The sequence below is a fragment of the Branchiostoma belcheri genome, unplaced genomic scaffold, assembly GCF_001625305.1.
Source record: "Branchiostoma belcheri isolate BF01 breed outbred unplaced genomic scaffold, Haploidv18h27 scaffold1, whole genome shotgun sequence".
Lineage (NCBI taxonomy): Eukaryota > Metazoa > Chordata > Leptocardii > Amphioxiformes > Branchiostomatidae > Branchiostoma > Branchiostoma belcheri.
The window spans coordinates 24,281-39,112 of record NW_017802379.1 but is presented as its reverse complement, the minus strand read 5'-3'; the positions used below and the strand labels follow the sequence as shown (position 1 = coordinate 39,112).

At 41.4% G+C, this 14,832-nt stretch overlaps 3 protein-coding genes across 6 annotated transcripts in view; 1 reads left to right on the top strand and 2 right to left on the bottom strand.

Annotated features, from left to right (window-relative positions):
• Positions 1-258: 258 nt before the first annotated feature.
• LOC109470816 (adenosine monophosphate-protein transferase FICD-like) lies at positions 259-3,611 on the bottom strand. The gene is made up of 4 exons (XM_019773675.1): positions 3,599-3,611; positions 2,556-2,677; positions 1,920-2,021; positions 259-1,485 (listed from the first exon to the last, which is right to left on the bottom strand). Exons 1-4 carry the CDS (start codon positions 3,609-3,611, stop codon positions 640-642), a joined length of 1,083 nt encoding a protein of 360 aa, XP_019629234.1. The 3' UTR covers positions 259-639.
• A 321-nt stretch (positions 3,612-3,932) lies between these two features.
• Positions 3,933-10,172, top strand: LOC109461488 (ATP-dependent RNA helicase DDX51-like). Its single transcript, XM_019762243.1, has 11 exons — positions 3,933-4,156; positions 4,505-5,993; positions 6,322-6,500; positions 6,854-6,962; positions 7,265-7,459; positions 7,751-7,942; positions 8,325-8,440; positions 8,750-8,866; positions 9,122-9,287; positions 9,727-9,861; positions 10,152-10,172. Exons 1-11 carry the CDS (start codon positions 4,134-4,136, stop codon positions 10,170-10,172), a joined length of 2,742 nt encoding a protein of 913 aa, XP_019617802.1. The 5' UTR covers positions 3,933-4,133.
• A 626-nt stretch (positions 10,173-10,798) lies between these two features.
• The window catches only part of LOC109466697 (eukaryotic translation initiation factor 4H-like), a 10,246-nt gene continuing 6,212 nt past the window's right edge, over positions 10,799-14,832 (bottom strand). For all 4 annotated transcript variants that reach the window (XM_019764468.1, XM_019764476.1, XM_019764460.1 and 1 more), the window contains one exon: positions 10,799-12,070. In XM_019764468.1, the coding sequence (XP_019620027.1) occupies positions 11,880-12,070 (191 nt within the window). In that variant the 3' untranslated portion in view covers positions 10,799-11,879. The remainder of the gene's footprint in view (positions 12,071-14,832) is intronic.

The window sequence follows — 14,832 nt, the reverse complement described above, 5'->3', positions numbered from 1 at the left end:
TGAGACTGGTGTAACCTTTGCAACTGACTCAGTTATATGTACTGATAGTTGTATCTAGTCTAGTTTATAAGTGTTCCTATTCCTTGTATCCAGTACAAGCCATTATAACTGTAAAGTTCATCAATGTTGGTAGAATCCATTCTGAAGCAGGATATACCAACACACGATACTGTCATCATGTTGTTTCTTTGTTGTATCGTGTATTTCTCCTAGAAACTAAATTGAGTCAGTGTTGCTAGATTTGAAAATTTTGTAAATGAGAAGTTTTCATGCCAACTTTTACGACAACATTTTGTGGCTGGAAATCAAAATTGTGTGGGTCAATACAACATACATATTTCATTAATAAAGAAATAAACTGAAACAAAAATAAAACTGGGCATCAAAATATTCCAGTTCCCAGTACACTGTCAAGGAAATAGGCCTGTCAGACACAAGCTATATGATTTAGAATCATCATCACCTGGTAAAAGACAGAGAAGCACAGAAAGGTTTTGTTGTAATAAATACAGCATTTGGCACTAAAACATATACACAAGTCAAAGATGATAAATACTAAATCATTGTCAAATGAGAACATTTAAGGAGCTCACTACCACTGAAAATGGCAAGGGTGATTTTTCTTCTTCTGGTGACTTTTCAGTCGATAATGATGACTTTCCCGTCATCAAGCCTTGATAAATGCGGCCAGTCTTTGGTGGGGTTTTCCTCCACAGCGTAGAGGTACTCGTCCAATGTTCTCTCTGTGCACTTGGCCACAAACTGTACGAATGGTCGGACATCTCCCTCGTTGGCTTTGACCAGGGCTTCGTAGTACTCGTGTCTCTCCTCCAGTTTTATCGTGACCGGTGGAAACCCTGCCTGCATGAGGATGAGGTTCATAAGTAACCTCGCTGTCCTGCCATTACCATCCACAAACGGATGGATGAACACTAGCTTGTAGTGAGCGATGGCGGCGAACTGAATCGGGTGTAGGCTCAGAGCCTCGTCCGAGTTCAACCACTCGTTAAACTCAAGCATCTTGTTCTCCACTTCGATAGGATGCGGGGGGATGTGCCTTCCTACGTAAACCTGTGTCCTTCGGTAGTGCCCCGCGTCTAGTGGATCACAGTGGCCCAACACTCTGCGATGGATCTCCATGATGTCCTCTATCCTGATCGCTCCAATCCTGTCCATCAGAGTGTTGTTGAGGTATTTCATAGCTTCATCCATACCGATCACCTCGTTGTGTTCCACAATGCTCTTTCCACCGACTGCCATCCTGGTTTCCAGGATTGCCCTGGTCTGTCCGAGGGACAGAGTGTTCCCCTCGATGGCGTTGGTGTGGTAGATGTAGAAGTAGTAGGACTCCTGCTTGATGCGGCGGAGGGCCGCGTTGTTGAGGGGGACCTGGATGAGAAGGTCTCTCTTCTTGTCGATGGCGGTGAAATACCTTCTCTCATATTCCATGACTTGTGGCAGCGTACGCAGACGGTTAGTGAGGGCCTGAAAGCAAAATAAAAAGCATACAACTTATAACACTCTTTCATTCAAGGCTACATGTCTAGTCTAAAAATCAATCATTCTACATATATTTTGGCACTGAACCGGTAAATAACAGGCAACTGCCTATGCTTATGGCTTATGACACCGGTAAGGAAAAGAAAACAAGGACAGCCTAAGATCACTTGGTGAAGAGCTGAAGAGTTTCAAGCACACTTGGGACAGCTTCCAGGCAAAAGCCAAGGACAGAAGCAATTTGTGTGCTTTTGACGCTGCCCTACATGCTGGGACTGGCATTAAGAACAGTAATTAAGGAAGTACGCTTATGACTTTGACAACTGACTGACATACGCCTTATTCTAGTATTTTCTTGCCAGAAGTTAACAGATTACACTATCAAACTTATAGTAAAAGCTGATGGAACCTGGCAACCTTACCTGTGTGTGTCCAGGACGGACAGTCAGGGCTTTAGTGTACATGTGGTCAGCCTCCATGTAGTTGTGTTCCTCCTCCAGAAACTCCCCATACTCTGTCAGAACCTGTCAACGTAACATATATGTAGCATTGATTTATTCACAGCACATTACAGCACATATTATATTTTGTATAAGAGTGAGATATAGATTTAAAACTGTCAGCTGGTTTAATTACAAACCATTGTATCTGTGTAATGTTACCTATTGTCCCCGTACTATGTATAATTGTTGACTTATGAATATCAGCCCATGGCCAGCTGCCTGTAAGTCAGTGTAATGTTATGTTGCATCAATGGCAACAAAAGGGCCTGCTTCTTTGCCAACAGAATGGAGGTATGGTGGAATAACCTACCAGAGACTGTAGTGACGTCACCTAGCGTGAACGCTTTCAAGGCAAGACTAGACTTACACATGAAAGAGAAAAACCTGATGTTCGACTACAGAGATCTGGACCATCCTCAGAAGCCAGAAATGTCGGTGCACTGAAAGTGATGAGCGGCCTAAACTGGAACCTAAGCTCCTACGTGGCCGAAGACATCTACTCTACTCTACTCTACTCTTAAAATGAGTCATTTTTTGTAAATAAAATGTCAGTACCTCCACATTGTGCGGGTCCAGGGCCAGCGCGTGTTGGTACAGCTTGGTGGCCTTGTCACGTTTCCCGTGCAGTCTCATCTCCTTCGCTAGGTGGAGTGACGCGGCCACTTCTCCACTGTGATCTGAGAAAAACATATATACGTAGTCTTCTCATATTTTTGGGCTTACCTAATGGTACATTCTGTACGGGACAGTTCTTAAGTCCTGAAAACATTTTACTGGTATCATTTCTTCCATTGTATACACAATGTATATACATATATATATGTCATGCAACATATGTTAAGTATTCTAATAAATTTGTAATATCCAAATTGAGAAACAATGCCCAAGGACAATGCCATAACAGGGTACACAAAGTGCGGAACAAGTGAAGGATGTCGGAGACTTTCCGACACCTTAACTTTCTTCAGATTGTGAAGAAGAGTCTACTAAACATTTCTAACAGTTGTTTACAGCAGTCAGTTTACACATCTGACTATCTGAGCCTACGAATTTGATTTTATACATGATACACAACCCTTTTCAGTTGACTGCACTTCAACATATGCTTAATACCACAAATGAACACGAGAGAACTAGTGATGTTCTAGAGAAAAATAGACAACTATGGGCGTGGCGGAAACTGATGACAGCTGTCAATTACCCACCCCCAGGCCCCAAAAATTACATAACTCATTCCTACCTGCTTTCTGGGTGGTCTTAGATTGCAGCTGTGCTGGTAGAGTGAGTGGATAATCTGCCCTCGCCTTGCCATGTTCTGTCGGTAAATCCAAACCCGTGGACACCACAGGCTGTTGTGGACTTCCGTCTTCTCCGAAGTTCAAACTACTGGCCAAAGGAATCCTCCGAAACGTCAGCCATAGGAAATGGGGTCCTGGAATGGTGGTGACGAAAAAAGCGAAGACGAAACCGCACAGAAAGATCAAGATGATGCTCAGTCTCGACCACATGATGAGTTCAGATTGTTTCTCGTTCGGGTATTTCTGTAGTAAGGCTGAAATGTCCAGAAGGTTGACCTTTTTGCCACATTTACCATTTACCTTCGGAAGCCATGTTGTTGCAACATTTCTTTGGACAATACCAGAACTTTCCAATGTAGGGGTGTTTTGTTAGAGCTAAGTATTCTGATTCCTGATAGTTCGTAAACAGACATTTTTCGGCAGAAAATTATAATGAAAACATGTTATTAGTGGTTTAATCCAAGAAAAGTACACTTTTTCAAGCAATAACAGATAAAAATTTTTCTTGCGTAAAACCAAATCCCCTAACAAATAGTGGAAGCGCCGAAATTCCTAGTTGGCAGATTTTGATTGGTTACGAAATCTCGCGAGAGTGTAACAGGTTTCAAGATGGCTGCGCCCGTCTGAAAAAAAATCCGTCTGCTCCTAGAAACTTGTTTTATCGTAATTTGTTCGTTTTTCGAGGAATTTGAAGCTGTATATGGATATTGTGCTAACAACTAACGTATCAGGGAGTATGGAATGATCGTATTTCATAAAATTCCGTATATTGTTGGAGAGTGAGCAACCAAAATATCTTGAATTGCAGTTTGGATCATTCTACCACGAGTTCACCATGGCTCTCTTTACAGTCAACCGGTAAGAATTTGACTGATGCAAGGAGGTTCAATAGAAATCTAGATTTAGGATTTCGTAAAGACTTAAAGTAATACGTAGATTTAGATGTAACTACTTCTATGTAATGTTACTAAACATTGCATAACTTACTATGATACTACAACATAGTGTGCATTCAATTTGATACACGTACTATGGAAAAAATTAATTTTTATGTATCACGTTACATTGTTTTGTTGCCTTTTAGATATACCGATTGTCATATAAAGACCTCATAGGTGCATACGTGTATACAGGCTGATATGCATTGACATAGTTTATTGTGATATATATATGTATATTTATATGTTATTCATTTCAATACCATAGATACCTCGGTGAAGAGGAGGATGTTGCCACCTACAGCAGCAGTAGAGGTCTCCATGGCAACCAATCAGCCAATGACATCCTGGCAAAACTCCACAAGGATGCCAGACAGCGACAGGAGAAGTCCATACAAAATGGCCCTGCGACATCACAATCTTCTGTTGACACAACTGTAGATAAGACTACTGAGAAGGGCAGATCAAAGGATGAGCCTACAGAAGTGGCCAAGAAAGGACTGAAGAAAAGAAAGAAAGAGCAAGACAAGAAAGCAAGTAGAAAGAGTGCATCAAATGAAGAACTTCGTGTAAGTTCAAGTTGCAAAGATAATGGAGCGATGTCTCCAAAGTTGAAGAAGAGGAAACAAGAAGTGCAGGAGTCATCCTCAGGCAACAAGAAATTCAAGCCCAGTGGAAAAACTGTTGAAGAGAATAACAGCAATGAAGCTGAAGAAGAGATGCCGACATCTCAAAAGATAAAAGTTTCAAGCAAGAAGAAGAACAAAGGAAAAAAGGAAACACTAGTGCCAAAGTCAGCAGAGATGCCCACCTCAAAGAAACCAAACAAGGACAACGAAATAACTAGTATGTCTGAAGCAAATGACCCAATCAGTTCTGAACCTTTGGTTACGAAGAGCGGTTCAACAATTGTCAATGGACAGAAAAAGAAAACAGACAAGACTAAAAGTATGAAGGAACAGAAAAGGAAGAAGAACACCAATCAGACTGAAGAGAATGACGGTATTCAAGTAGAAGTATCACAAACAAGTATTAAAGAAGCTGCAATGGGTAAGAAGAAAAAGGCGAAAACTGAGAAAGGTGAAGTCAAAAATGGTGAAGAAACAACACCTAAGATGGATAAGTTGAACAAAGCAAAAGCTAAGAAGGCAAAAAGTGAGGAAACATCATCCATGGCTGATGCAGACACCGACAAAAAACAAAGCAAGCAAAATAAACAAGCAAAGAGAGACAATAGCACAGATAATGATGCAAAAGATACAATCACAGAGGATATGGATTATGAAAGTCAGGGAAGTGATTTTGCTAAAGAAACATATGAAGAGTTGTCACAAGCCAGTCAGAAAGATGACAAAACACCCAACAAACAGAGCAAGAAGCAAAAGAACAAGAAAGACGAAGACGAGGAGTCTGAAGCTTTTCAAGTTCTTGGAGAAGTGCAGAAAAACAAGGCAGAGAAAGTCCACAGGAAGCTTCCTGATTGGCTGGCCGACCCGTCTGTCATAGAGAACGACATCCAATCAAATCTCGTCCCCATCGAAGATACCCCCTGCATTGGGGAATTCCTTCGAAACAAATTGAAGGAAAACGGCGTGGAGAATTTTTTCCCAGTCCAGCACCAGGTTATCCCAGCTATACTGGAGGATGCTCAGGATGGGACTATCATGGGGAGGGCAGGCTTCAGGCCAAGTGACATTTGTGTGTCTGCCCCTACTGGCAGTGGCAAGACCTTAGCCTTCGTCATACCTGTAGTACAGGTATGTGCATTCTCATTAGTTTCTAACTCTACATGAAATGTTACTGTCATATTTCTTATGTAGTCACGTATTGTACTTGTTTTATGGAAATTGTAGTTGAAATTGTTACCAGTAGTGAGTTGGTATCAAGAATTTAGAAAACTACCATGAAACAAAGCTAAAATGTAAAACCTGCCTAAAACACATTATGTAGGCTAGATTAACACTCACAAAGTTGTTGATGTAATATACTAAAATTCAAGCAAAACACACAAAAAAGTTAAGTTTTTTTGCAACCATATGTTTGATTATGCAGTCACAATCAAACTTATTGTTAACCTCCTCCCAGGCTCTATTACAAAGAGTGGTGTGTGAAGTTAGAGCACTGGTGGTCTTACCAACCAAAGACCTGGCCGTACAGATCTACAAAGTGTTCAACCACTACACCAGCGGGTCACGACTCAAGGTGGCCAACTGTTCAGGACAGAAGAGTCTAGCTGTGGAAAGAAATGCACTGGTTAGAGAGAGGTAAAGATAATGTCCTTTGAGGAATAATGGTAAACATTCATGAAGGAAAGAACGTACATTTCATGTTATGCTTTGAGAATGAAAATGGAACAATCAATACAATAGTTAAAGTGTGTGTCACTTTCAAAATTCATGTTTGATAGAAATTTCAAAATCACCACATATCAACTATTGATATGTAGATTAATCATATAATCAGTCATATTATTTCTCTTCATGCTTACAAGGAAAGCTTCCAGTGAACATAAGTTGTTGGTTTACATCAAAACCATACAACCAAACAGTGTAACTATTTTGTTCAGAACATTTCCAATACTAAGTATTTGCACTAATGTTGAGATGTTTTTCTGTAGCCGTGGAGTGTATCAGAGCCTTGCCGACATTGTGGTGGCGACACCAGGACGACTTGTGGACCACATTGAAAAGACGGCAGGCTTCAGTCTGAGGCACCTTCGCTACCTGGTAGGGTTTTTTCTTTTCCTGTTTTTTTTTAGACAGCTTGACTTTGCTACTATCCCATGCAATGGAACTTTTCCTACCAGTGCTTTAAAACATCTGTACATTATCTCCAAGCAGATGTCTGGTAGCAAAAGCGTTACGGTTAGAACTGGCCATCTAGGGAGAGCCTTCAGCTGCCCAGACTCTCTCTAGATGGCCAGTTCTAACCTTAACGCTCTTGCCGCCAGACATCTTCTTAAGGAGTATCTGTACAATCAAAATATACATGTGTGCAAGAAAAATGATGTGTTTTTTCCCTGTATCAGGTAATAGATGAAGCAGACAGGATGCTGGACCAGATCAAACAGGACTGGCTCGCAAAGGTCACCCGGGCCGTGTACGAGGGTCAGGGGTCAGAGGACAAGCCTGGCATTCCCATGAGCCTCTGGGCAGGTGTACTTGGAGGGAGGACAGAGCCCGGGCCCCTGACGGCTGCCAACGCTGCCAAGATGCAGCAACCAGTAAGAATCTTCACCAGTTTTCTAGATTGTATATGTTCTGCTAGTGATTGCAAGCTAGTAGCTACAGAAAGTGCAGTAATGACTTGAATGTTGCTGGTACATGTACCAATCATGATTAAGGAAGTATCTCTTCCCAAGGATCTTCCTATGTTAGTGGTGAGAGGTTCTGGATCATAAATCTAAAATCAGAAGATTTGTTATCCCTTAGTAGATCTACATGTGAAACTTACTACTGTAGGTGTGTTGTACTTACTTTCATACATCGTACGTGTATATCAAATTGTTTTCCAGCTACAGAAGCTCCTGTTCTCGGCCACCCTGTCTCAGAACCCTGAGAAGCTGCAGCAGCTGAACCTGTTCCACCCGAGACTCTTCACTTCTGTAGTCAGGCACGGGCAGAGGAAACAGGAGACAGCCTCGCCTGGGGCCTTGCAGGACAAGGGAACATTTGTGGGCAAATTCACCACTCCTGCTGGTCTGAAGGTAAAATTTGACTGTTCTAAGACCCACAGTCACATTTCTAACAACTGTGAATAAAGCACACATGTACTCAAGTACACATTGTATGAATCGTCTTCATCTGCTTAGAAATTGGCATGTATTCCTGACTTTTACAAAATGGGCGTTTGCCAAGCCCCCATCCGGGTGATTTGTAGTGAATCACCAACTTCCAGACAGTAGAATTTGGACCATGTTCCTAACCGTACTCATTTACACCTGATGAGTGAAGTGAGGAAAGTCTTAATATGTACCTTTCCCAAGGGCACAACATCGGCCATGTCAGGGGATCGAACCCGGAGCTCTTGGTATGGAGCTGAAAGCACTGAACATTATGATGCCACCAATGATTTGACATATTTTGCAGGAGTACACGGTGAGTTGTACAGCAGCAGACAAGCCTCTGGTTGTTCTGCACCTGCTCCTGAACCAGAAGTTCCAACACGTTCTGTGTTTCACAGGCTCTCTGGAATCAACACACAGGTAAGGCAAAACATTATTCATTTCATGATTAGAGTTAAAACTTTTGTTCCAACACAAGAGAACACAAGAAAAGCTTTCGACCAGCCACTCTGGTCAATAGTCTGACCCAGTGAGACTTGTCACATGGCTTCTCTAAAGTGTGACATCAACATTGGGTCAAACACCATCAAAGGTATCTGAAAAACAAAAGGCTCCTTTTGCAGTTGAGTGATAGGCCCTTCCACCATTACAAGTTTGTCTAACACCATAGCATTGTTACTTCATGTACCTTACATTCACATGTTTGCCTATACACATGTATTCCAACAGGCTGTACCTGCTTGCTAAGCTGTTTGGTGGAGTGACAGTGGCAGAGTTTTCCTCCAACTTACCTCCTGAGAGAAGAACAAAAATCCTGACCAAATTCAGGACAGGCAAGATTCAGCTGTAAGTACCATAGATATTGTTTAGAAATACATGTACAATGTATCACCATTGAAATCCAAATGTGTTATTGGGAGGACTTATTACTCAAAAACACATCATGTGTTTCCCAAGATGGCTTCTATACAAAGATGGCTTCTATGTCTCACTTGGCACATTTATGCTCATCTAAAATATTTGCATGGGCAAGACCCTCTTTCGTAATCTCTTAGAAAGTTGGGTGGAGACTCATAACAGTTTTCTTGTTTTTTTCCACAGTATTGTCTGTTCAGATGCCATGGCACGTGGCATGGATGTGGAAGGTGTTGAGGTTGTGATCTCGTATGATGTCCCGCCATACGTGAAGACTTACATCCACAGGGTGGGGAGGACGGCTCGAGCTGGGAAGGAGGGAACCGCTTTCTCATTGGTGCTACAGGAAGAGGTGGATTCAGAAACTTTTAAAAACTGTGTGCTTTGAAAGTGTCACAGACTTAGGAAAGTCTGACATTGCTCTCGTTAAGTGCTTCTAAAGACAGTTGTTTACAGGAAATTTGTAAATACAAGTTGTTTACAGGAAATTTGGCCTTTTTACTTTCTGTTGTTGTTTGTCTGTTGTCCTTGTCGCTGACCAGGACATCACATCAAGTTCTGTGTGTCCGGCTGAGGCTCACTAGTCCTATACGGGCTTTGCCACAGGTCATGCAGTTGGTGGGTAGCTGGAGTAGGGGTGGCTCTGGATGCATGCTTTCTTACAGCCTCTGTAGTCCTGGAAATTTGGCCCTTTTACCTTAAGTAGCTACGGTATGTATGCATAGCATGAAAAGTATCACAATCATTAGAAACATCCTATATTTCTTGTGACTGTGATTTGACTGTTTCAGGAGAAGAGATTCCGTCGAATGTTGAAACAGGCAGGGAAGGATGAGCCCCAGCCCTGGTCCCTGTCAGGGACAGACCTCCAGCCACTGGTGCCCAGGTACCAGAAAACTCTGCAGAGACTGCAGAAGACACTCAAGGTAGGCTCCAGAATTACTAGGCTGCCTCCTAAGTGGTGAAAAATAACAATTTGATAAATTGCTAGACTGTCTCAATGATACCGGTTGTTGTAATAAATGGTACAATAACATTGAGTGATCAATTATTTTGTGGAATTTACTGGTACTGGCTTGAATACCACAGTTGTGGCTTTGGGCTGTTAAAAGTGTTCAACAAAATTTGTCACATTCTCTTGTGTAATAATGTTACCTTTTATGTAATTATATTTCAGTCCATACCATGGTACCTTTTTCTCCTTTGTTTCTCATAGGTGGAGGCAAAGACAAAGTGACCAAGACAACTTGCTGCCGTCTCGTATTATGCTTCAGCATAGTACTAAAATAACCTTTTCTGACCTTTTTTTGAATCATTTTAGATTAATGACTATATATTTCATAGTTAGTTGTAAACAACAAGGTCTGTTTTGTATCATGGAATCTGATCCAACAGAGATTACCAGTACATCCTTTCATGCTGGGGGTTGTGACTATGAAGATTTATGGAAATTCAGTGGAAATCTTGTTTTGAAGTCCTTTTTGTGTGCACTGATAATTTTTTACTACAAGAGCATTGTTACCCAGCATTGATGTATAATAATTATAATTCTTGTGCTCAATTCCAAGTTAGTGTAAAAGTCATCCACTTTGTTAACAGAAATGGCTCTGACCAATGTAGGTAAGGGTATGGAAATAAATGTGCCTTCCTTGTAACTTAATACTATTTTTTGTAATTGTCATGTTACTTGGTTAGTTAGTCAGAACTCTTGTCAATATAACAAATACAACAAAGTACAAAGACTGCTTTGTCAACTCTCATTCTCTGTTGTTGATTATGGTTCACAAAATATCCTCTTGCAAAGTCTATACCATTAATCTAGGCATAAATGTAAATGACAGAACATCAGGCTGTTTTTTAACGAAAAAAGGAAATTTTATTGAGTCTGCAAGTCATTTGCTACTCAGATGCTGTGGATGGCAATCAACTGCTGTTGTGTGTACTCATGTGTACACAGTCATGCCTAAAGTAAGTTCAACAGACCTCCTTCACACAAAACATAGTCAACCCCCTTGGCTGTGCAGTTTTAAAGTCTCCTAACACTCGTGGTGCTAAGGCACCAATCTTCGGGATATACACTGGAACTTTTAACTAAAATGGCCTCTATTTTTCCTCACATAAGTCAGACTTTTTCCTCGGCTTTTTTGGATACTTTCCTTCGCCGGTAAGGAAAAAAAATGAACACTCTTGCACTATATAGTTTGGACAACATGTCTTAAAATACAGTATCTCAGATAACGTGTCTCTGAGAGGCATTACTCACATTACACCAGACATTCACTAGGACTGCGTGGAAGTACCGTTGTACACACGGCGGCCGCAATATACAAGCACATTTGTATATATACCTGCCCTTGTTCTGTACAAGTTACTAGTAATATATGCAATGAACAACATGACAACACACAAATTCGTCTACCGGGAAATGTTATGTCCAAGCAACAAAAAAAAGTTGATAAGCAATTCTTTATGCACCACGCTGGTGCATGTATGTACTTGACCATGAGATTGTTAGAAGGCAAAATTGAGGAAGGTTGAAGGACAGTACAGCTTGTACCATCTATATTTGCTTATATTTATTTTGTTACGGTTGTGTACAAAACTCCCAAGGTTCTTTGCTATCCTCTGTATATCTCGTCAGTGACGCTACAATCCATTAGTGTTGTATACGGAACCTCAACTAATCACAAGGCTCCGTACACAGAACCTCAACCAATCAGAAGGCTCTATACACAGAGCCCCATCGAATCAGAAAGCTCCATACACGAACCCCCCAAACAATCAGAGGAATTTTATACAAAATCCAATCCAAAGCTAGTAGTACTAAGACAGCATGTCGTACATTTATTATTATCGTCAGCCTAGAACCCTATCTACATGTACACTGCCATTTCTAAACAGGACCAGAGCTAGCCCTAGAAGGGGGTTGAAGGTGGAGCGAAGTTTAGGACTCGCTCCTTTGGCTACTCTCGCTAGTCGTACGCGAGCGCTCCTTCTCCCTGCGCTCTTCGTACTCCCGCTCGTCCCGGGGCTTGGCGCCACCGAAGATCGACGACTGTGGATTGGCGACGGCGTTGACGGGTTTGCCCACGGTGCGCGGCGCCAGCTTCAGTCTGGGTCGCGCCGCCCGCTCCTCTGTAACAAACAAAAACGTGTCAGAGTCACGTCGGTGAGGGTTAGACATCCTGGTAAACAATAGTTGCAGAAAATCCAAACTCTACTACTGGATGAACTAGGTCTAGGAAAAATGCTTTGTTTCCTGTTTCCCAACCGACCCTAGAAAAAACACCCAACTCTAGCCTTTTTTTGGTTTGTGGACCCCTCCTAGGCCTTACGGAGATAAATTCTGGACTGGAAGAAACGGTTGAACATAACAAAGACTCAAATAGTCATTGATATGTTAAGGTAGCAGAACACAGTTTTCGGCCTATGGGGATTCCTATAGTTAAGCACCCCGAGGTGACTCACTTCGACGCGGTAAAAATTATAGTAGGGTGCACTATTGAATCACGGCCAACTAATATGTTGAAATATATGGTATATTCTACAAAATAACTGAAAACCAAAAAAAGTTATCGTTTTTTTAAACATAATGACGACCACTTTGATTTGGCCCTCTACAGGGGTCAACGGAACTGCAGCCGGCTCACCCTGGAACGTGGTTGCGTAATGCCGCGCATTTATACACGAACAGGGAAATCTTCACAATCCAACTCATACTGTGTACAAGCCGATACCTTTCCTTACCACACAGTGCAGTTCATTCATGGCTGTCTCTCACATAAGTCGCTTTAGCCAGGATGCAAGAGGTTTGTCTGCACTACTTTCTATACCTGCGTCATAGACTTCGGGGGTCGCGGATAATTACTGTGTTCTGCGACCTTGACTACTTCCTGTAGATAAAGTAGTTCCTATGGTAAGACAATGACATACCATAGGAACTGCCTTATCTCCTTTAACATATCAACGACTATATGAGTCTGCATGAAAGTTCTTTTGAAGTTGGTAAATTACATTATGAAAAACTTAAACTGTTCTCCAACTCAAAATTTGACTCACCAGAAATTTTCGACTGAATCACTCAGTCTTCCTCAGCTATCTGACCCAAATGCTGTGGACACGTGATTTTTCCCACCTTGGACACTGAACAGGATTACTTCAAGAGAGGCATAAAAGAGGCCATATACATCAGGGCACTTCAACCATCGCTCGGACGCGGGGGGGGGGGGCGATATCGACTTCAGACAACCTTTGACCCTTTGCTGACGTCACACGTGGGAAAAATCACGTGTCCACAGCATTTGGGTCAGATAGCTGAGGAAGACTGAGTGATTCGGTCGAAAATTTCTGGTGAGTCAAATTTTGAGTTGGAGAAAAGTTTAAGTTTTTCATAATGACTATATGAGTCTTTGTCCACAAATTTTCATCCATACTGGTGAACGATACAGCAGTTTTGTTTTGCTACAACAAATTTCCTTCCCAAATGTTATCAGCTATAGCAAATTCTAGATATTGTACACCATAGAAACACCATATACATAAGTCAGGGTAGAGACTCTGATGTGGTAGAATCATAGAGGCCCTAACCTGGTAACAGTCTCTGTCTACAGAAACTCCAATCAAGATCTCTGCCAGTAGAATTGACTGACAGAGATCACAACTGGAGCTTGAAAATTGAATTATTCTATGATATTTGCTTAAAAGACAGAAACTTTAAACTTTCATTCATGTCACTTTAGATCAGTGGACTGACTTGAAATTTAGGATTTGTGAATGGGAAAATAATCTAACACATTAACAGCATCCTGATCGGAGTCTCTGGTGACAAAGACTCCAATTGGTGCCTCTATCAGATCAGAGTCTCTACCCTAACAATTTGTAAATGGAAAACCAACCTAACACATTAACAGCAGCCTGATCAGAGGCTCTGTTTTATCCACAAAGACATAGAGTTAGTGATGCATACCTAAACCCAATTTTAGGTTCAGGTCCAGATTCAAGTCCAGAGGTTTAGGTTCAGTTCCGGACGTGTAAGTCCAGACCTAAACCCATGGCATATACAAAATTGAATGTTGGCAACCTTGCAATGTTGTCTGGGTGAAACTTTGGCCACATAACATGGAGCCCGGTACTTGACGATGCCCGATGGCAATGTTTTCTTCGTTTTACAGCAAAGATTTTACAATCTACGGAAGGTTTTAGGTGGTTTGGAAAGAAAAGGGGTATGTGAAATGGTCTTTTATGGTAATAAGTCTGGACTTGGTTCTTGACTTTTAGGTTTTTTTTGGACTTGAACCTAAACATTCTTACAAGTCCGGATCCAAGTCCAGTGAACTGGTATGCATCACTTAACTTAGAGTGGTATATTTTACCACATTGGAGTCTCAACCCCTAACATATACATTAGGCCACACCAATTTAATTTGTTGGTTCTCGGATTTTTTCAGAAAAAATATGAAGCGACAGGGCGAAAAAAAATAAAAATAAAAACAGATCTAGGCATCCTATTATAGCCCCAAATGCTACGATAGGAGGTATGAAGTCAACACAAAAGGCTGGTTCAAAATTTAAACAATGAATTTTGAACTTCTAATGATACCACTGCATTGAAAGATGGAATAACTGTAACAACTAGGAAGAAAAGGACTGTTCTAAACTGTTCAGGACAAAATATGAGCATTTTGCATTTGATTCTGAATTTTTTTTTTTTTGTCAAATCAGGAAAAAATGAAGAGGCGAATACGAGAACCAACAATTAAATTGGTGTGGCCTGAGCCATGTTTTTATGATAGACCGCCGTTCACTCATGACTGAAGTATGAATCTCCTTCCATGTCCAGTTCATCTTTGAGGGGATGGAAGAGTCCGGGTCGGAGGGGCTGGACGATCTGCTCATCT